A 21,657-nucleotide genomic window follows, 5' to 3' on the forward strand; every position below is an offset into this window, starting at 1 on the left:
CTTACTCCCTTCCCCTCCTGGTTTTTTTTTTTTTCTTTTTTGGTTAATTCTCACCCGAGGGTATTTTTTCCATTGATTTTTTTTTTTTTTTTTTTTTTTTTTAAGGGAGAGTGGAAGGGAGGGAGGAAGGGGGAGAGAGAGAAACATCGATGTGAGACTGGTTGCCTCCTGAATGCGCAGATCCAACCTGCAACCCCGATTGACTGGAATTGAAGCCATGATCCTTTGGCGCATGGGCCAATGCTCTAACCACTGAGCACATTGACCAAGGCCCCACCTGGGGTTTTAGTGGCAGAGTGTGAGTGGAATTGTTTATTTTACCAGCACTATATTTATGTTTGAGAGCCAGGCAACAATCACATGTGGCTCAAATTACCCTTGAAAATCGCTCAGGAATCTGCCTTTATGGAGACTGACATACATAGTAAGCTTTCCTCCATCAATGGAACACATTAAAGCAAAGGGGCTGATTGGTTATGTTTAGGGGCCATTTTTATGAAAAATAAATATCTCTCCGCAGTGGAATCCCACAGTGCAGTGTGATGCCCTCGGTGCCAGGTGCTTCCACTGCAACAGGAGCGGAGACACTTCCCATCTCCTCTCACTCAGGCACTGGTTCAAGGAAGGATTCCTTTGGCTTATTTGGACTACCGTTGCTCATATTTGCAAAATATATATCTGACAAAGGACTTGTTTCCAGAATGTATAAAGAACTCTTACAATCAGTAGGAAAAAGACAGTTCAATAATAGTGTGGGCACATATTTAAACAGACATTTTACAAAAGAAGGTACATAAATAGCCAATAAGCCATCTCAAAATCATTAGTCTTCAGGGAAGTGCAAATTAAAGCCACAGTGGGCACCACTACACTCCTACCAGAATGTTTAAAACAAAAAAAGGCTGCCCATAGCGAGGCCTGGTGAGGATATGGAGCGGCTGGAATGCAAATACATTGCGACAGGAAGGCAACCTGGACAACCAACCTGGAAAGCAGTTGCAGAGTTACTTATAAAATGAAATAGAAATAGGTATATACAAAGACTTCTCTTTTAATGCTCATAGCAGCTTTATTTATAATATCCCATAACTGGAAACAACTCAAAGGTCCAACAAGTGAATGGGTAAGCTGGGATACATCCATAGGGTACAGTCCTATTCAGTAAACAACAATAGCAATTTACTGATACAACGTGAGCTAGTCTAAGAAACACTGTGTTAAGCAAAAGAAGCCATATACAAAGGTGTACACGCTGAATGACTCCATTTATATAAAGTTTAAGGAAGACAACACTACCCCTGGCCGGCATGCTCAGTGGTCAGAGCGCTGGCCACTCACCTCAGGTGAGGATTCACACACAAGCAAAACAAAGCAAGGCAAAACTAACCTGACTTAAAAAGTGAGAAAAAAAGTTAAAAAAAAATCTCTGAGAAACCTTATTTCTCTTCTCTGTCTGTTTTTATGAGCACCTGTAGCTGAATTTGAGTCCGTTACCTGTGCTTGGGATGCAGCTTCACTTGTCTAGAAAGAAGAGAAAATCCAGGAAGAGGACTCTGCTAATGGGCAGCTCAAAGGAGAAATACTGCCCTCTAGAGGTTGTTTTGGGAATTTGTGGATGGCATTTTTTTAAATTGTGGAAATTGACAGGGCCCCTACTGGAATTTAGTAGGTTGGGGACCCCAGGATGCCAGGTGGCAAACAATGTGTGAGACTGTCCTGGAAAATGAAGTATGAAGTATTGATTTCCCCTCCCCCAAATTCAAATATCCTGCTAGACATTTATGTAGCTGAGAAGCTCATTTATAGTTCTCTGAGCCCAGAAATCAAAGGTGGTTTTGCAAGTATTTGTTGCACGTTGAGTTTTCCTGAAATGAAACTGTAAATCAAGGGATGATTATACTTTGCTCTGGTTAGGGCTTTGCCCAAGACGTTCACCATTTTGGAGAGCCAGGACACAGACAGCAAACGTTTTGGGCAGTATTTGAGGTGTGCACACAGCACACCCCTTTAAGCCTGCGTTGTAGCTATTACACTCATGCTGTGTATAGGTAAAAGATCTGACTATTTCATTAGGTTGTTAAGTGTACTTATATGTCAATACACATATTATTATAAAAGTTTCTTTTTTCCTCCTTTATATTATAGTTGGCTTTTAATTTGATTTTTCTTGAAATTATGTGAGTAGGTAGGTTATAATATTTATGAATCTTATTTTAAGGACAAAAAAGGGGCATTGCAAAATATTTATTATAAAAAGGAAGCATTTGGTCCAATAGGACCCAGTGAATGTCAAGCTCTCACCAACAGATTAGTAGGACCTCATGAGGAGATGGAGAGAGGGGCTGTCCCCTTCTCCAGAATTCCACCAAGAAGGCCCATATTTTATTGATGTTCATTTCCCTCTAAGCACAGGGGCTCAGGGTTTCATGAGGCAAAGAGCAGACATATTCTTTCCCATAGAAGCTCATTGCAGAGATACATGGAAAAGTGAGTACATGAGACACTGTGCATGTCCCTCCCATTTATACCCTTCTAACCCTGCGAATAGCTTTGGCTGAAATGACAAGTATATGCAGACCAGGAAACCCCTGTTCCTTATGCCCCAGACACAGTTGATTGGACAAAAGGTGAGTACTTTCCCAAACCAAGCTAATCCTGTAGGCTGGCCAGTGACCTACACACAAGATGGGTTGGTACAAAACGCTGAACTGGATCAATCAGATTCTCTGCTACTAGGATTTGAATTGGGAAATACAGAGAATAAAGTAGTGCATAATTGGAGATGCAGCTGAAAAGTTGCCTTAGTAAAAGTCAAGGTTGAAGAGTGGGGTGGGTGGTGGGAGGAGGGGTAGAGTAGAGCATAATTTGAGGAAGCAGAAGCTATTAGTAAACATAAGCAATTGGAGGTAAGGCAGACAGCGCTCTGCTTTAATATATAAAGTATTAAAGGTTTAATCCAAACATCAAAGTGTTGTGGGGCCTACCGCACTGTCTGCCTTGCAAATCTCATCTTGGATCTCTCATCTCTTGCACACCAGGCTTTAGCCACATGCCCCTCTTTCCATCTCTGGAGCAAGCCACCCTCCTCCCAAAAGGCCCATGCACATGCTATCTACCTGGAATATTCTGCAAACTCCCTCTCAACTCTTTGCAGACGTAAGTTCTCCGATGGCAGACCCCAGGTGAAATGCCACCTCCGCAGAGAGGGTTACTCTAATAGCTCACGGAGGCCCCCTCTCTCATAATCCCCCCACCCTTGTTCTCAATGACTGTACTCTTCATAGCCCTTCCATCGGATGTGATTATGAAATTATTTCTTGTTTAAGGCTTTTTCCTCCACAGCTTGTAGACGCCACAGTGGCAAAGCCCACGTCTGTTTTATTTGGCATTGTGGAGCTGGAGACTAAACACGGTGCCCGCCAAATAGGAGATGACCAATAAATATTTGTATGTGACCAAATGAGCAAGTGAATGGATGGTTTACAGGGATTGTGGTTCAGTAGGTTTAAGACATGGTAAAAAAAAGTCCTTAGCTTCACAATAGTCCCTTGCTTAAGGATGGGGTATGCTCTGAGAAACGTCTCTTTAATGCTTTCGTCATTGCGCAGACATTACCGAGCGCGGCAGGGTCAGCACAGGCCCACTGGGCTCAGGGGGAAGCCGCGGCCTGTGTCCCCGGCTGTTCCACGGTCCCCCGGGCGGCGGGTGGGCGCCCACTCGCCAGCGCTTCTTCCTCGGCAACAACTGTTAGGATCAACTGTTTTAACTTAGACATTCTGATATGTGCGCGGTAATATTTTAGTGTAATTTTAATCTGCATTTCTCTGCTATTTATAAATTTTCATGAGTTTATGTGCCACATACGTAGTTTTTTTTGGTGAAGTGTCAGTTCAACTCTTTGCTCATCAATTTGTTACTGGGTTGTTTGCTTTTTTAAAAAAATTGAGTTTTGAGAGTTCTTTACATATTTTGGAAAAAAATCCTGTAGAAGACATGTAATTGTCAAATATTTTCTTTTGTAGGCCTTTTTGACCAATTTAGCTTTTTTGTTTTTTTCTGCTATACAATCCTTAAAGTACTTAATTTTCATAGATTTTATTTCTTTTTTTTTAAAAGCTTGATTTTTATACACCAAGAAGGCAAAAATATTAGTATAAAAACAATAAGACAACAAATATCTCGAGTTCTACCATCTTGATTGAAGAAAAAGAGAATATCAGCATTACTTCTTCTAATTTCTATATTTTAGATTTAGCCATTAACTTAAATTTGTGCTTTATTGATACTTTTGTCATCTATGTCTATGTCCCTAACAAAATATTTGTTTATATGTGCACAGTTTTGGTCAAATTCTGGGAAAACTTAAACATTTTTTTTGGTTGGAATATTATTGAATCTAGGAAACAATTGATATAGAATTGGCATCTCTAAGATACTGAATCTTCCAAGTCATGAACATAGTACACCTCTCTATTGATTTAGACTTTCTGTAAGGGCTCCTAATTTTCTTCATAAAATTTTTGAATATGTTTTGTTTGAAATATTCACAGGTATTGGGACATACTTTTCCTTTGGTTTGTTAGCAGTCTAATTAAGCTCTGCTTAGATTTGATTTTCTTTGAGTCTATCCTGCTTAGAGTTCACTAAGCTTCTTGAGGCTGTGATTGATGTCTTTTTAACAATATTTATCTTTTTCTGCGCATATCCTTTTATTTTTTTAATTGGGTGCTAGAAATCGTATTTAAAGAATTGTAGAGGCTAGAATAACTATTGCTTTCACTCAGGGGGAGCATATCCTTTCCTCTGTTAGTTGGTACTGGTTGTTAACATATCTCTGCAAACTAAGACAACAAAGTATTCTTAGTTCTTGCAGTGTGTCAGCTAGGTATAAGGAAAATTTTAAAATTTCAAAGTAATAATTTATTAGATGATAATGAGGCTACACAGAGATTAATAATATAACTAAACATAGCTAGTAAGAGCACAGTAGAATTACTGAGAACAATCTGAGTTAATCTCTAAACGTGAACACATTCATACTTTCAGCCTTCTACCTTAAAAAATTCTAGAAACATAAGAATACATAAGCACAACTTTCATTGGCTGCCAGAGCAATATCATCATATGTCGCATAGAGCACAGAATATTCCACTGCACACTTGTGAGTGGTTGAGATTGAACAAGATGAATAATATTTTATTGTTATTATGAAAATAGTTCTGACATCACTGACTGCCTGACAGGGGGCCTGTGGGGTGGGGGCAGGGTAGGGCCGGGTAGACTGACAGGCTGGCACAGCAATCAGCCGGAGGCGGTCACTGATAGAACTCAGGAATCTCCAGGGGGTCAGACGCAGAATAGCTTCATCTTCATTTTTATGGCTTTAGGTTTCAGAGAACTCAGAATAACCATGCCTTCGGTTTTGGCTGGAACTTGGGCTTCACACAGCACGGTTTATTATTTATGCAGTAAACATAGATCTTTTCCTTCTTGGAGCACGTGTGACGGCATTTGCCAAGAAAGTTCCAGCATCTTTGGGTGCCACCTGACACAAAACATGAAAGAAGAATGGAGATGACGTCAGTCCTCAGAAGAGGTAGGTTCTGGGTTTGAAAGGTCTATAAAAGGATTAAAGCGGACGTGATAGGGAACTCACATCAGTTTCCCCTGCTTTCTCTTTTATTCCTTCCCTTCTTTACAAAAATTGTGGTAAAATACAAATAACATAAAATTCACCAGTCTAAGCATTAAGTACGTTCACAATGTGGTACAACCATCATCACCATCTAGTTCCAGAACTTTCAGAATCATCCCAAACAGAAACCCTGCCCCCATGTATTCTTATTTCCCCTCCCTCCAGCCCCGGGCAGCCACCAACTTGCCCTCCTTTCTATAGATTTGCCTACTCTGGATAACTTATGCCAATGGAATCATATAATAAAATATGTGGCCTTTTGTGTCTGGTTTCTTTCACTTAGCATAATATTTTTAAGGTTCATCCTGGGTTTTTAAAAACGTTTGTGTGTTTTTGGTTAACATTCCATCACTCTCTTCATAATCTTATTTTTATTTGGTTTTGTTTCTGCCAAGGCCTCTCATCAAGAAGGTGGCTGTACTTAGGGTTTTTAAAAAAAATTGTGGTAAAATACACTTAACATAAAATTTACCCTCTTAACCATTTTTAAGTGTGCAGTTTAGTGATATCAAATACATTCACACTGTTTTTCATTCACCATCCCGTCCATCCCCATAACTCTTTTCATCGTGTAAAACTGAAACTCTATATCCATTAAACATTAATTCCCCATCCTCCCTTCCCCCGAGCCCCAGGCAACATCCCATCCATCAGAAACAATGTTTTTGGTGCCTTTCCTGTCCCAGCATCTTGCCTGACCAACGGGCTGCAGGCCCTGCAGCAACAGTGTTCCAAAGACCTATTCTGAGGGTGGTGGGGGTGGGACTGCACAATTCCGTCAAGCAAGAGGCACAGGAATCCGGAATAGGACCCAGCTACTCCAACCACAAGTTTTGCAGCAGTTAAAGATGAAATCTGCTGCTTGAGCCAAACAATGACATTACCCTTCTCTTCTTCATTCTGTAAAAACTCCAAGCCTGCTCGGACTTGGGTTTTCAGGTGCTCCCTAATACCCATCAGCCGAATAAAGCCTGTAACCTCTGTTTGTCTCAGTTGAACTGTTTTCTTTAGACAGTTTGGTGTCATGACCACCCTCTATTTCATTAATTTATTCTTTGCTGTTTCCTTCTTTCTGCTGAAGATTTAGACCAGGTTTATTTTGTGATCAGGAGTAAGTTTTCTTAGAGGTGACCTTTTGACCAATGTGAGGGAAAATCTGTGCTCAGTGGAAAACTATGCGTTGTCTGGAGCAATGCTTTCAGCTGGGTGATTTTGCTCCCCAGGAGATGTTTGGCAATGAAGTGTCTGGAGACATTTTTAGTTGTCATAACTGGTGGTGGTGGTGGAAGTGGGTTTGCTATGGCAATTACTGGGTGGAGGCCAAGGATCCTTTTAAACATCCTGCCGTGCACAGGACAGTCACAACAAAGAATTATCTGGCCCAAAATGCCAATGATTGCCAATAGTGTTAACAGTCCCGGGTTTAGATAGGTCACAACCTTCAGAGCTCTCTGATTTTGATCACGTGGGAGCTATTTTACAACTCTGTGAGCTCTTGATAAATGATAGTAATGCAAAATAATTATTTTCTATATCTATGCAAGTATGTTCTGCTCCATAGAGGTTCTATAGACTTCTCCCCTTCAGCATGGGTAGAAAAGCCAGTTTTTATCTATTTGTAAATTCATTTCAACATTCCTTTACTCCATATATATATACATTTGTGCTTTGACCCAGTTATAAAATGTGCCTTGTACTGTCATTATGAGTTAAATGAAATCTTTAACACATGTTCATTTTTATATAGCCATGAGGGCCAAGGGTTTACTTTTTGGAAAAAAAAATTACCTTTTAAAACTTCTTTGGAACCTTGAGCAAACTGAAATCACAAGCACTAGATTCTGAAAAAATATATTGAGAGAAATTAGGGTGTTTACTTCAATCAGATGTATTATGAAGACACCTGGCATTTCTGGAGTGACTGAAATGGAGCTTGGTGCAAAATCTGACCCATCACAGCAAAGAACATTTAAAAACTATTCTAAGACAACCTTGGTGGAGAAGTTTTTATTTTTTGGAAGACAAACATATTTATTCCAGCCCAGGTTGGAGGAAAGCTCTAGTATTTGTCCCACCAGCCAGTTTAATGACCCTGGAAAACCAGTGAAGGTGGAACATGGAAAGGAAGCACCATCTCCCGAAAGCTCAAGGATCCGCATATGGACTTACTACTGTCTGCCTTTTCTGTGAAGGACTATTTGCTTTTCCTTGCTAGAAAGCAAAAGCATTTCCTGTGGCTAAAAAACAATCCTTGTTTGTCTTTCCTAATTCTAGAGAAGGCCAAACTAAAGTGACGGAATGCAGATTAGTGGCTGCTGGTGACTGAGGAGGTGACGATTGCAAAGGGGCAAGAGAGACCTTTTCTGGGGTGAGGTAAATGTATTATACTGATCATGGTGGCGGTTACCTGAATGCATGCATTTGTTGAAGCTGATACTGTATACTTATAATGTGGGCATTTTGTTTTCTATAAATTTGAACTCAGTAAAACTGATCAAAAAAGAAATAGTAAGAGAAAAATTTTATAGAAAGGGACAGATACTGAAGATAAGCAAAGGATTCTACACAGAGACAAGAAGAGACCTTGAGAAAAAAAAAGCAGAGCAAGATATCAGAAATAATATTTGACCATTATTCAAGATGCTCCTAAATAGCAGATGACTTGGAAAGGCTGAAAGATGGTGAGACCGTCTTTCCTCTCTCGCTCACCAACAGTTCATCTTGACACTCTTGAATTTAAAATTGAGATTTTATTGTAATGGTGGGGGGAAGGGTTGTAAAGTGCACACTGTGCACACTGAGTCACAGTATGTCAGAGTGTTGGTGTGGGAGAAGGAAAACGCAGAAGGAGCAGGGAGCAGGCTGAGCCCAAGGCCCGCAGTCCTCGCTTTGAGCAGAGTGTATGAGTGTGAATTCACGAGCTATTTTACAGACATTGAAGCGTGTTGATTCTCCCTCCGAGCTCAGGCTACTGAAAAGATGAAGAAAGGATCAGTTTAGTAGCATTGACTATCTCTAGCAACTAGGTCACAGCTCTCACATACTATTTCCCTATTTAAAAAATCAGAGTTTCTTAAAGAAATGGCTTTCATGATCTGTGGCTGGAATTGTACAAGATGAGCCTAGAATATCTTGTTACACCAGATAACCAGATACATTCTAAAGCCAGAAAGGGGTGAATATGTAACCAGTCAATTAAATAACCTTAAAGGATGTCAGATTTTAAAAGCGGACATGATAAAAGATGGGTGTCTAGGGATGCATCCTTAGCAATGAAACTATTAAGAAATGCAAAGAATTGATTGCTATAAAGGTCAAGATATTGCTTAATTTGGGGGAGGGAGACGGTTGTGATGGGGGGCGGGTGGGGTTTCTTTGGGTCAATGTTCTATTTATTGACCTGGATTGTGGTTACTAGGTTGTGTGCTTTGTAACAATTCATTAAGCTGTGCATTCGTTTTCTATGGTTTTCATAATCTGTAATTCTGTGTTTTACTTTACAACGCTTCCCCCCACCATTACAATAAAATCTCAATTTTAAATTCAAGAGTGTCAAGATGAACTGTTGGTGAGACAGAGGAAAGATGGTTTCATACCCTTTGCTTTCGCTCCTCGGAGGCTACTTAGCAATGGCTCACACATTTTAAAATTGGGCACAGAATTACCTAGCAATTTTCTTTCTAGATGTATATCCTAGAGAAATACATGTATAGACTGAGAATGTAGCTGTATTAGAGATACAACCAGAGACAAGTTAGAGATAGACACTGCCCTCAGAGAATTTCCAGTCTAGTAGGGGGGAAATAGCCATTAAAGAAATAGCTTCTCAGACATTTGATTGACTAGAGTTGGAATGAATGTTATAAAGGAAGAACTCTGGGTGCTATGAGGAGGTATACTGGAAAAGTAGATGACATGTCCCACCTAAACCTAATATTGGGTTCTCAGGCTTCATACATATGTCCAGGGTCTCCACAATTAACCTAACTTTAATAGTTTGAAAATATTAAAGTAATATATATTTCATTCCCCTTTAATTTTGGTTGCCAAAAAGCAGAATCAGGCTGTTTCTGGGCTTTAGAGAAATGGTAAAGAACAGTTAGAATGACAAAGTCATTGCTCAGCTTAAATGAGATGAGTAGTTTTAGTTCATAGCAAGACAATGATTTAAAAAACCAAAATTTATCAAGAACAATCAGGATTTCCAACTGCAAAGAGCTCCTTTACATATTGTTAGGTGAGCCTGACTGATTCAGATAATACTACCTTACCATAAGCCACAGGAGGCAAAGGCTGAGGGTCTGGCTAAAGAGACTTCCCCACGAGATCTCTGTTACCACCATCACACCACAGAAAGGAGAAGGGGAACGCTCTCCCTAGAGAAACTGGGCCCGTAAATCCACTTCCTGCAGCAACAGCAGCCGCCACAGGCCTGAGAGCTCCACCGGAACCCCATACCTCACCTCGGCCAGCCAGGGTGGTGGTGGACCCGCCAGCAAGCTAGGGACCAAGGCTCTCCGCCCCTTCCCCACTCCTGGCCTGCTGGCCGACCTAGGATGCAGCGACAACTAATGTGAGAAAAGCAGGGGCGAGAGAATCTTTTGCTACAAACACCCAAATTGGTCTGGACAAACTGCCAGCATTTACCCCTTACCTCTTGGAGCACGGCCCTTGGTTTGCTAACAGATTAGACACAGCACATCATGGTGCCACTTGGAGGAAGATTAGAAATGGCTGGGGAAGTGACTGAGCATCTCCTCTGCTCTCCTGTGGCATAAAATAGGTCGAGAAGTCCCACGGTGGAGACAGGAAAGCCAGTGAGAAGCTAAGAGCCTGGGTCTGCTTGTCAAGAATAGACCTCTATGCATAAGGCAGTGGGAAGGGGAGTGAACAGCCTAAACCTAAGGGCCGGGTGGAAGATTTGGTGAGATAAAGGGCTGGGTCAGTGGGCTCTCGACAGGACTGAGATTTCATCAGCCACGGGATCCAGTAGCAAGTGCCAGCAGGGCACTCACTGACCATAAACAATGAAGAACACTGTCCTAAGGGCCAGTGAAGGTCCAGCACAGGGCCCTATCCCAATTCCTTATGCTCCTGCCCCAGGGCCTTTGCACCTGATGTCTCCCCCCACAGCTTGAATGTTCTTCCCACAAATCCACATGGCTTATCCTCCCTCAGGTCCCCCTGAGCCATCCCATGAACACACCTTTAAAACGGCAAACCCACCCCCTCATATGTGCTTTCCCCCTTTCCTGTCTATGCTGCTCATTATGTTTATCATTTGACATTCCACATGTTTCATTTATTTTCATTTTTTTCCTGTCTCCCTCAATAGAATGTAAGCTCCAAGAGGACAGAGTTTGCTTATCTTGTTTTGTTCTGATTTGTTGACTGCTCTACCTCCTGCACCTATCACATTGCCTGGAACATGAAATCTAGTCAACCATGTTTACTGAATGAACCAATTAATGAAATCATGATATATCAAGTTACTTTCTCTTAAACCCAGATGCTATCCTGGGAAGGAGAAGGGGAGCATAAGAAAGGAAAAATGCTGAAAGACTGAATATTTATTCAGAGACAGAATGAAGTTGGTAACCATTTTAAACCAGGAAAGATGAATATTTAACTGCCACGTTCATGTGCAGCTCCTGCGCCCCCACCCCCGCCCGGGGTCCCACTCAACCGCTCACCAGCCGGATGGAAGTTGCAGGGAAAATTCAGACGAATTATACAAAATAGAGAAGCTACATTTTCTTGCACGCCAGAGCTTCAGCGTGTTCACTGTTGTTCCCTCAACCTGATATTGCTACGCACATACTATTTAGCAGCTTGAGGCACGAGGAAATTGAAACTCTGAGCAGCTGAGCTGCTTGCTGGGGGTCAGAGTTAGAAAATGCTGGGGTAGCTTCTAACCGGGCTTCTGGGGCTTTCCTCTCTACCCCAGGTGAGAGGTTTCAGGCGTTTTCCACAGGCAGGTACAAGGGCTGAGGTCAGCTTGTTGGAGGAAATTCGCACATTTCGACACCTGGGAAGGTTACACGAAAGCCTGGGGGTGGGCAGAAGCTTCTGGCAGTTGAGCAGGAGGGGCCAGGCAGCTGGCGCTGGAGTTGGTGGAATGGGCAAGTCCGATTACGGTCCTCTGCTTAAGCCTTCCCTTGGCTCCCCCCTGGCATTCGAGGCCCAGCCTCAGCCTTACCTCTCGCCACACCCCTAACCCACGCCTCATTTGTGCCAGTTCCCCGAAGGCACCATGATCTCTCCCACATCTGGACCTTTGCAGAAGCTTATTTCTGCCTGGGACACCCTTGCTATTTCCACCTCTTTTCCTTCCCCTTCTAACTTCTACACACTTTTCAGGATGGGGGTATCCCTCTGGGAGGACTCTCCTGGCCCCTGGGCCAGGCTGGTCTCCTGCATATGCATGTGGTTCCCTCTATCACAGCTCTTGTCACTCAGAGTTGTAAATGTTATCTATCATCTCCCCCAGGGCCAAGTCATTTATCTCTGTAATCCTGGCTCCCAACACAGGGTCTGGCGCAGAGAAAGCAATAGTTAAATAGGAGCTTTTCTCACTTGTTATGGTGGCTGTGACCTTTACACAGCTTAGATTATTTTGGGGGCTATTTTGCAAGAGGGTCACTGCTGTCCTCTCCTCTTCCTGCCTGTCTCGCCCACCCTGTCTGGTCTTTCTCACTGAGGCTAGGCCGCCTGGGCATGTTCCTTGGGGGAGCAGTGATGGGGTGGCTAGCCAGAAGTTCTGGATGTCCTAGTTGGTACCTGAGACCTGCACCTGCTGCTGGTGACGGTGCCCTCTCTACGAGGCTCTGAAAGGTGACCTACCTGCAGTGAGCTGGGTCAAGAGCAGCAGTGCAGTCAAAGTCAGCAAAAGGAGCTTCATGGCTGGAAGTGGCCCAAGTGAAGTGCAAGTCCGGCGGGAGGGCAAAGCGAATGCGGGAGAGCGCTGGCCTCTCTGGTTTGCGCTCCCTTTGACCAATCGGAACAGCTGCCACCCACACGTGCCCTCAGCTGCCCACAGGTACAGCCCCCGCGCCCCCCGCGCCACAGCGTGCAGCCACGCACCCTCAGCTGGCACGCCTCCCTCGGGCATTTAGGTCAGCAGGGAGAGGTCGGCAACAAGCAAGGCCCTGGACTTGCATAGGTCCTTTCACCCAGCTCTAAACGGAGGGACCACAGGGGGGCGCCACGATATGGAATCCAGGAGGGGGTGCAGGGGGCGGGGTGGCTCTGGGAGGTGGGGGTAGACTCACAGAGGAGGTGTCATTGAGCAGGCCGATGAGCCGAAATGGTGTTCCAGGCAGAGGAAAGTCTGTACAAAGGCTTATGTTGGTGTTGAAAGTGAGAAACATGACATAAGTAGAGCTAAAACTGGAAGAAAAATGATAAGAGATGAAGCTCCCAGCACCCGCCTGGCTGTGCCCTCTCAGAGGCAGCAGCAGCCGCAGCGCTGCCCTCTGAGAACTAACCATGCACTAGGCCTTACCCACAGGGTCCTGCCTCTGGGCACCAGGCTGGGCCCTTCTCAGAGATCCAAGAACCAGCTATTTGGGGTTTCTCCTCTGAACTCTTAGGTTTTGCCCTGAGGACACCTGCACACTTGATGCTTTTGATGGTCTAGAGGTGAGAGGAAGAGAATTCGAAGGCCAGGGCCCACTCTGGGTGAAGTTCAACAAGAGATTCTGCCCTCACATAAAGCTGGGACTGCAAAGGTCTGCGCATGAAGAGTAAGGGTGAGCCATGAAGAAACCTGGCTACCCCTGCTCAGATGTGTTCGTTGTTGTTAAGCAGAGCAAGACAGAAAAGTCATTAGGATGTTGTAACTACCATCTAATCTTCAAGTGTTTTTATTGTTCAAATACAGTACCAACTGAATTGTAAAACAAAACAAAACGAAAAATCCCAAGCCTTCTAGGTATGAATTTACTTGAAAATGTTCCTAAACTGCAAATGTTCCAGGCATTTGACAGAAGCAAATGTGAATGCTCGCTAAAGGAAGGCGACATCATCTAGGCCCCCAAGAAATCACAAATAAATTCAAGGACAATTAATGGTACATATTCAAAGATTATGAAGCACACAGAGAAACGAGGCACCATCAACAAAACCATACCTACAAAACTTCATTTATTAGTATTATCAGTGTGTGTGTGTGCGTGTGTGATGTTTAATATAACATTTAATCAGACGTCTAGGAGGAGAGGAGAGAAAATGGTTCCCAGGTTATTTCAGACAGTTAATGGTTGAGAATTTTCTAGAACTGATGAAATATATAAATTCACAGATTCAAAAAGCTCAGTGAATCTCAAGCAGAATAAATAAAAAGAAACCAACCTTTAGACATGTCATACTAAAATTGTAGCACACACACACACACTAAAAATATCTTAAAAGCAGCTAGAGGGAAAAGACAGATAACCCCCAGGAAGCAACAGTTATGCTGACAGTTGACTTTTTAAAAATAATAATAATGGAACACAGAAGAGAGTAGAATGATACTTTCAGTGTTCTAAGATGAAATATTTGGCCCTCTAGAGCTATATAATCAGAAAAATATAAGAATCTGGGTGAAATAAAGACATTTCTCAGCAAATAAAAATTGATCAAGACTAGTACCAACATACCTTCACTAAAAGAAACATTAAAGGATATACTTTATGAAGAAGGAAAAATAATCCTATGTGAAAGGTCTTAACTGCAAGAAGAAATGATTAGCAAATAAAGCGATATGTATAAGAGTAAACCTAAACAATATGGAAACCACCTACATGTCCATCAACAGGCAATTGGATAAAGAAGATGTGGCACATATACACAGCAGAATATTACCCGGCCGTATAAAGAATGCAAACTTGCCATTGGCACAATATGGGTGGACCTAAAGGGTATTATGCTAAGTGAAATGTCAGACAGAGAAGGACAACTACCGTATGATTTCACCTATATATGGAATCTAAAAACAAAACAAAGGAACAAGCTAAACAAAACTGAGCAGACTTGGAGAGAACAAACTGATGGTTGCCAGAAGACAAGAGGATGGGGGGAGGGTGAAAAAGGTGTGATCTTAAACACCATATTGACAAAGAAAATCCAGAAATATGTAAAAATGTTAACACTGTGACTAGATTGGGTTTCATTCAGAAATTCAGGTTTGATTTAAAATTAATAGTTTTGGGTTAAAAAACTAAATACAGAAATCAATAGCATTTTTAGGCATCAGAAATAAACAATATACTTTTTAAAAACACACTCTTGGGCTTTTGGGTAAAAATGGTGGGTTAAATACACACACCTTTAGTCATTCACTTCCCAAACCACCCTTAAACTATAGCAACTACAGAGATTAAAAAAAAATTATAACTCAATAAATTAGAGGAGAATGAGATGGAAAACATACTAACAATTTGGAATCTTGAAGCAGATAAATGGGTTGGAAATAAATCAGCAGACTAAAGAAAGCTGAATTAAAGCTGACAGTGGGAAAGAAAGCCCAAGGTGAGTAGGAGGAAGAAAATAATAAAGATCGGAGCAGAAATAAATGAAATAAAGTCTTTAAAAAACCATAAAAATCCTTAAAGAAAACATAGGTAGTAAATTCTTGGACATTTTTATAGCAATAGTTTTTCTGATATGGTTCCTCGGGCAAGGGAAACAAAAGAAGATATAAACAAATAGGACACAAATCAAACTAAAAAGGTTTTGTGCATCAAAGGAAACCATTAACAAAATGAAAAGACAACCCACTGAATGGGAGAACATATTCACCAATGATACATCTGATAAGGGGTTAATATCCAAAATTTATAAAGAACTTATACAACTCAACACCAAGAAAACAAACAATTCAATAAAAATGGGCAAAGGACCTAAATAGACACTTTTCCAAAGAAAACATAAGATGGCCAATAGAAATGCAAATTAAAACCACAATGCAGTATCACCTTACACCTGTCAGAATGGCATCATCAATAAATCAACACACAAGTGTGGTTTAAAGTGGTCTTGGTTGTAGGTCCTTATTTTTCATCTCTTTGAATATTTCATGTCAATCCCTTCTTGCCTAAAATGTTTCTGTTGAGAAATCAGTTGACAGTCTTATGGGAGCTCCCTTGTAGGTAACTAACTGTCTTTCTCTTGCTGTTTTTAAGATTTCTCTTGCTGTGTTTAACCTTTACCATTTTAACTATGAAGTGTCTTGGTGTGGGTCTCTTTTGGTTCATCTTGTTTGGGACTCTCTGTGCTTCCAGAACTTGTGCATCTGTTTCTTTCACCAAGTTAGGGAAGTTTTCAGTCATTATTTCTTCAAATAGGTCCTTGATCTCTTGATCTCTCTCTTCTCCATCTGGAATCCCTATGATGTGAATTTGTTATGCTTCATGTTGTCCCAAATGTCCCTTAAACTATCCTTATTTAAAAATTATTTTTTCATTTTGCTGCTCTGATTGGGTGTTGTCTACCAAATTGCTGACTCAATCCTCTGTTTCATCCAACCTACTGTATATTCCTTTAAGTGTATTCTTTATTTCTGACAGGTTCATCTTTATGGTTTTTATGTCCATTTTTATACTTGCTATCTCTTTGTTGAAGTTCTCACTAAGTTTCTTGAGTATCCTCATAACCATTTTTTAAAACTGGTAGATTGCTTGCCTCCATTTCATTTAGCTTTTTTTCCTGAAGATTTCTCCTGTTGTTTCACCTAAGGCATTTTTCTTTGTCTCCTCATTTTGGCTGCCTTTTTGTGTTTGTTTTTGTGTATTAGGTAGATCTGCTATGTCTCCAAGTCTTGTAGGGTGGCCTTATGTAGTAACTGTCCTGTGGGACCCAGTGGTGCAGTCTCCTTGATCACCTGGGGCTTCAGGACTGTACCTTATGTGGATTATCTGGGCCCTCCTGCTGTAATTCTGTCTTGATTTCTATTGGCCCATTCGTGTGTTGGGTCAACACTCAGGTTGACTGGCTGTGAGGATCGACTTGTACCACAGTGTAGAGCTGCTATGCAGGTGCTGACCACATGAAGCAGAATTTACCTCAGCAGGATCTAGTGCCTGCTGAGATCTCCCTTTGGATATGCTGCTTGTGAAGCTACTTGGATCCTGCTCTGATGTTGTCTAAAGCTCTTCAATGGGTGTGTTGGTCCTGGGGCTTCTTAGGAGGAATTCTGTTGCAGGCCAATGTCAGATACTGCCTGTCCTGAGCAACCTGTTTGGAGCTATAAATTGATCCACAATTTGTGGTTGCCTCTGCTGGGCCTGCGTGTGTGCAGAAAGGACCAATCTATGAACCACGGCTAGCTTTTACCAACACTGGACCCGGCGGCAGCTCAGCAAAAGTCCCAAGACACCTCAAGATCCACCTCCTTCTCCCTCTGTCTGCTGGCTGCCTGTTAGGCTCAGTCACTGAAAGAGTTTTTGGTGGCACTTGAGTTGCATGAGGTAGGTTCTCAGTGAGTTACCAGGAGGGGTGAGTGATGTTCACCACATTGATAAAGGTACAAACTCAGTGCCAGTGCTGGGTCTGAGGCCACTCAGCAAATTTCCCAGGATATGCCAAGTCTGCTACCACCTGACAGGTAATACAAACCTTTGTGGTGGGGTGGGGTCTTAGGGAGTTGTCAAAGTGAGGCCAGCAGAGTTTATCAGGCACAAATGTTTTTCAGAGTTTATCAGGATTTGGCCATGTGAAGAGAGGGTTCTGTACTGGTCAAGCATGTGAGGGAAAAATGTCCCGCATCCTAGAGCCATGCAACTCAGTCTGTCCAAGATACTGCTGGGAAGCGAAGCTCAGCAGGGCAGGGCCACCAGGAGTTGGAAGGATGGGGCTTCTGGGAGTACAGAGGGTGGGGCTAGAGGATCTCACATGAGTGGGAGATGCCAATCAGATTTACTGAAAAGTGGGGGGAATGGCCCCTGCCCCAAAGCCACACCACTAAATGACTGACATCTCCTGAGTCTGCGCAGACCTCTACACCCCAGCCCAGGCAATGGACTCCTCAGCAGGGTGTGAGTTCCACAGGGTGAGGTGACAGGGAGTCCAAAGGCTGGGACTATTGCATTCTCCCAGGCTGATGTTATAAGGAGGGGAGTGCTGCACCCAAGAAATATTGTGTCTGCAGTGTCAAAGAGGGACTCAACACAGGCATCCTGGAGACCTTCAGCCTTCTCCCCAGAGCTACCAGTCCAAGTCTCTCTTCACATGACTCTAGTCCTCTCTACCCTCCCTTTGCCTGGAGCCCAGGGGGAATGGCTGTGAATGAGATTTTGTACTTTGGCCCTTTGAGAGGACTCTTATGTTTCTAGAAGACTCCTGTCTCTTTCTGGCAGGCAGAATCCCCACTGATTTTCACAGCCAGATGTTATGTAGGTGCCTCTTCCCAGCTCTGGTGCTCTGGGCTCTGGCATGGGTTTGAGACCCCAACTCCTCAGGGAGAAACATTATAGTGGAGATATCCTCCTGGAATCTCATCTGCCTCCCATGGGAGCGGGGCCAGTCTTTTTCACATCTCCACCCTTTCTACCAGTCTCAATGTGGCTTCTTCTGTAAATCCTTGGTTATGAGACTTCTGATCAGCTAGTCGTCAGTTGGTTATGCAGGTTGATTGCTCTATATTTTAGTTGTAATTCCAGTTTGGTCCTGGGAGGAGGTGAGTGTAGCATCCACCCACTCCACTGCCATCTTGGAACCTCCTTGCCTTTAAAAACTAACAAATACATATTATCATCCAAGTCTCTCTTGTAAAAAATAGACATTGAACCAAATTGAACAAAGCACTCATGGAGTTTCTAATAAGCTTTGCAGTACACACTCAAATATGAGTACATAGTTCAGGATCATTAGTCATATGATCCTTGATTAGAGAAAAATACCTCATTTAAAACAGACCAACCAACAACATATAGGAAATAGATTATGTAGGGAGGAAAATATCATTAAAATCCTCAGAGAAATTAGAGAAGCTACTACAGCCATGAAACAAAAATAAGATGCTATAAAAGGGAAAGTTCAAGCAATAAGTAAGAACTCTTAGAAATCAAAAGCCTGATAGCATAAAATAGAAAATAAAGATAAATAGAAGGGTTGGAAGATACATTTGTTGAAATTTCTCAGAAACTAGAGGGTAAAAAATCAAAGGAATGGAAAGTAGGAAAGAAAATATTTTTTAAAATTAGAGAATCAGTCCAGGGAGCTCAACATCTGAAAAATAAAAATTCCAGAAATAAGAAACAGAAAAAGTAAGACAAAGGAGAAGAAATACTAAAGAAATTCTGTAGAACAATGGACAAAAAAAAATATAAACGGACAAATCACACCAAAAAATAATAAAGGCACTTAAACATATGAAAATATGTTCAATTTCACTCCTAACAGGAATTTTTAAAAACCATCTATTGTGGGTTGAATTATATCTTCCCCCACAAAGGTATGTTCAAATCTTAACCCCAAATAATGGTGAATGTGACTGCCTGGAAGTAGAATCTTACCATGTAAGAACAGGGTCATCTATGATTCCTCATTTTTACCCCATGGACCCTAGCCCCAAACAGCCTGGTGTGGTGAGACCCATTCAAGGATCCTGGAGAGAATATTAAGGCTTTTTAATAACCAGAGCGAATCTTTGTGAGTTGTTTATACAAGAGGCAGGCCCAGAGTGGAACTGTGGTTTGCAAACGCCATATAGCATATTGGATGTCAGTAGCAAAGGAAGAGACCTCTGACCCCAGTGTGTAAAGAGTTGGAGTCTGATGAGGGCCGCCTTGAGAATCCTTAGGTGTAAACTCAATTAGCCTGGTCTGTGTTGGTGATGAAAATGCACAGCACTCCATGTTCTGTGCCTTTTCAGCATCCAGGGAACCATAGCATACTACAGTCCATCTGTTCCAATCTGCTCACTGGTGCCGTTAACACCCAGAGGGAAAGCGACTCTCCCAGGGTCACATAGTCAGTGGCACTGGCACAGTCAGCAGAAGGAGCTGAATATTTTCAACCCTTCCCTCTCTCACTCTCAATGACAAAAATCCTTCTTGTAATTGAACATTTTAGACAGTGGGGACTTTTCTCTTAGAGAGAAAATAATCAGATAGATACATTCTTCCCAAGGTCTGAATGAGTGTCTTTCTCTGCTCTCAAAATGGAAAATTATATTTGAAAAATGAGTTTGCCTAATTTACATTAAAAACACAGTAATGGGGGATCTCTAGACTCGATAAGGTAGGGCTTTGGAGGGCGTAGTAAAGATTGTGCCCTCCCCCCAATGTGTGATGCAGAGTCTTGGAGGGTTTTGAGTTATAACAGGGGCTGACATTTATTTTTTTAAAAATCCTTCTGGCTGTTGTATGACTTCTCCTGGGCGGTCCCTAAAAGGTGAAGATGGATAGAAGGAGATGGATCAGCTCGGGGGTGTGATTGGCGGGTGCAGGGGCATTGGGATAGTGACTGAGAAGTGTGGGGGAGGCAGGCTGTTTCAGGGCAGACTGTACCCGTGGGCAGCCGAGGGCACTTGTGACCCTGTGGATAGTGTCCCAGTTGATCAGAGCAAGCAGAAGAGTCTAGAGCTCTCATCCACTTGCTTGTCACCTCGCCAGACCAAAGACTACTCCTTGGGCTACCTGAAGTCATGAAGCCTTTTTTGCTAACTTTGACTGTGCTGGTGCTCTTGTCCCAGGTCATTCCAGGTAACCTAGACCTCTTCAGGGGAGGGGTGGGGGTGGACAGTGGGTCTCGGTCAGGGAGCTCCAGGGCCTGAGAGGAAGGACTGGTAGGTGACAATGTGTAACACCACTCACCTGGGGAAGAGGGAAGAGCCCCCAGGTACTGGGTCAGACCCTGCCCCACGGTTTAAATGACTTGGCTCCAACTGCTTTCAGTTTATTGATTTATCAATTTAAAAGAATAAGTCAGTTGAGGAATCAACATGAACACCCTGGAATTTTGGTGTGTAACAAAATGTAGCTTCTTTATTTTCTAAGCCCACATAAGAAAGGATCTGGCACCCAGACAGCCCTCTTAGCCAAGAACAGGTGCCATCTCTTAGGAACCAACTGTATCCCCCAAACTTCCCTCAGCCACTCCCTCAGGCCGTGTTTCTTTGGTCAGCTCCAGGGATCAGGGACAGGAGGTCCGGTGTGCAAGGAGGAGTGGGGCCGTGCAGGGCGAGACAGGAAAGAGTGGGGGCAACAGTGACCCTTTCTGCCAATAGTCCCTGGAACTGGGTTTTGCACTGTTCACAGCTGCCTTAAGGAGACAGAATCTCACAATTTCTGCTGCCTGTCTGTACCAGTCCCTGCACCAAAGCCATGGAATAACTTTAAGTAGAGAAGGGCCCTCGTCAAACTTGCCCAGGCCGAAGTGCCAGCACCATCGCCTCCTCAGACAGGAGCTTGCCCCATGCTGCTCCAGGCATCTCTCTAACCCACCCACAAGTCAGGGTGAGTGGATTGCCTGGAAACGCGGGCCCCAGAGCTTGTGCCTGCTCATGGTAGACACAAGGATGAAGCACCATTCACCTCCAAATCCTGGGTTAGAATTCACTCCATTGTTTTTTTAAAAATTTAATCTTTATTGTTGAGAGCATTACAGATGTCTCCCCCCCTCCCCCCCAATATCCGCTCCACTCCAATCCCGCCCTGCCCCAGGCCTTCACTGCTTTATTGTCTGTGCCCGTGGGTAATACATATAGGCCTATAAGTTCTTTGGTTAATCTCTCCCTGCCTCCTCTCCTCCTTCCTCCTGAGATTCGTCAGTCTGTTCCATGTTTCCACGCCTCTGGTTCTATTTTACTCATCGGTCTCAATGTGGCTTCTTTAATTCTCTAGGTGGAGGGCTTACATTCAGCCAGATTTCAGGCAGTTCTGAATGATGGCTGTTCTGTATTTTAGTTGTAATTTTGATGTTGTTTTGGGATGAGGCGAGTACCCCATTTATCTACACTGCCATCTTGGTTGCCAATG

At 42.9% G+C, this 21,657-nt stretch overlaps 1 protein-coding gene across 1 annotated transcript; it reads right to left on the reverse strand.

Annotated features, from left to right (window-relative positions):
- Positions 1 to 5,399: 5,399 nt before the first annotated feature.
- DEFB123 (defensin beta 123) lies at positions 5,400 to 12,596 on the reverse strand. Its single transcript, XM_016200581.1, has 2 exons — positions 12,539 to 12,596; positions 5,400 to 5,545 (listed from the first exon to the last, which is right to left on the reverse strand). Exons 1-2 carry the CDS (start codon positions 12,594 to 12,596, stop codon positions 5,400 to 5,402), a joined length of 204 nt encoding a protein of 67 aa, XP_016056067.1.
- Positions 12,597 to 21,657: the final 9,061 nt, after the last annotated feature.

Source organism: Miniopterus natalensis, chromosome 7, assembly GCF_054644295.1.
Source record: "Miniopterus natalensis isolate mMinNat1 chromosome 7, mMinNat1.hap1, whole genome shotgun sequence".
Taxonomy (NCBI): domain Eukaryota; kingdom Metazoa; phylum Chordata; class Mammalia; order Chiroptera; family Miniopteridae; genus Miniopterus; species Miniopterus natalensis.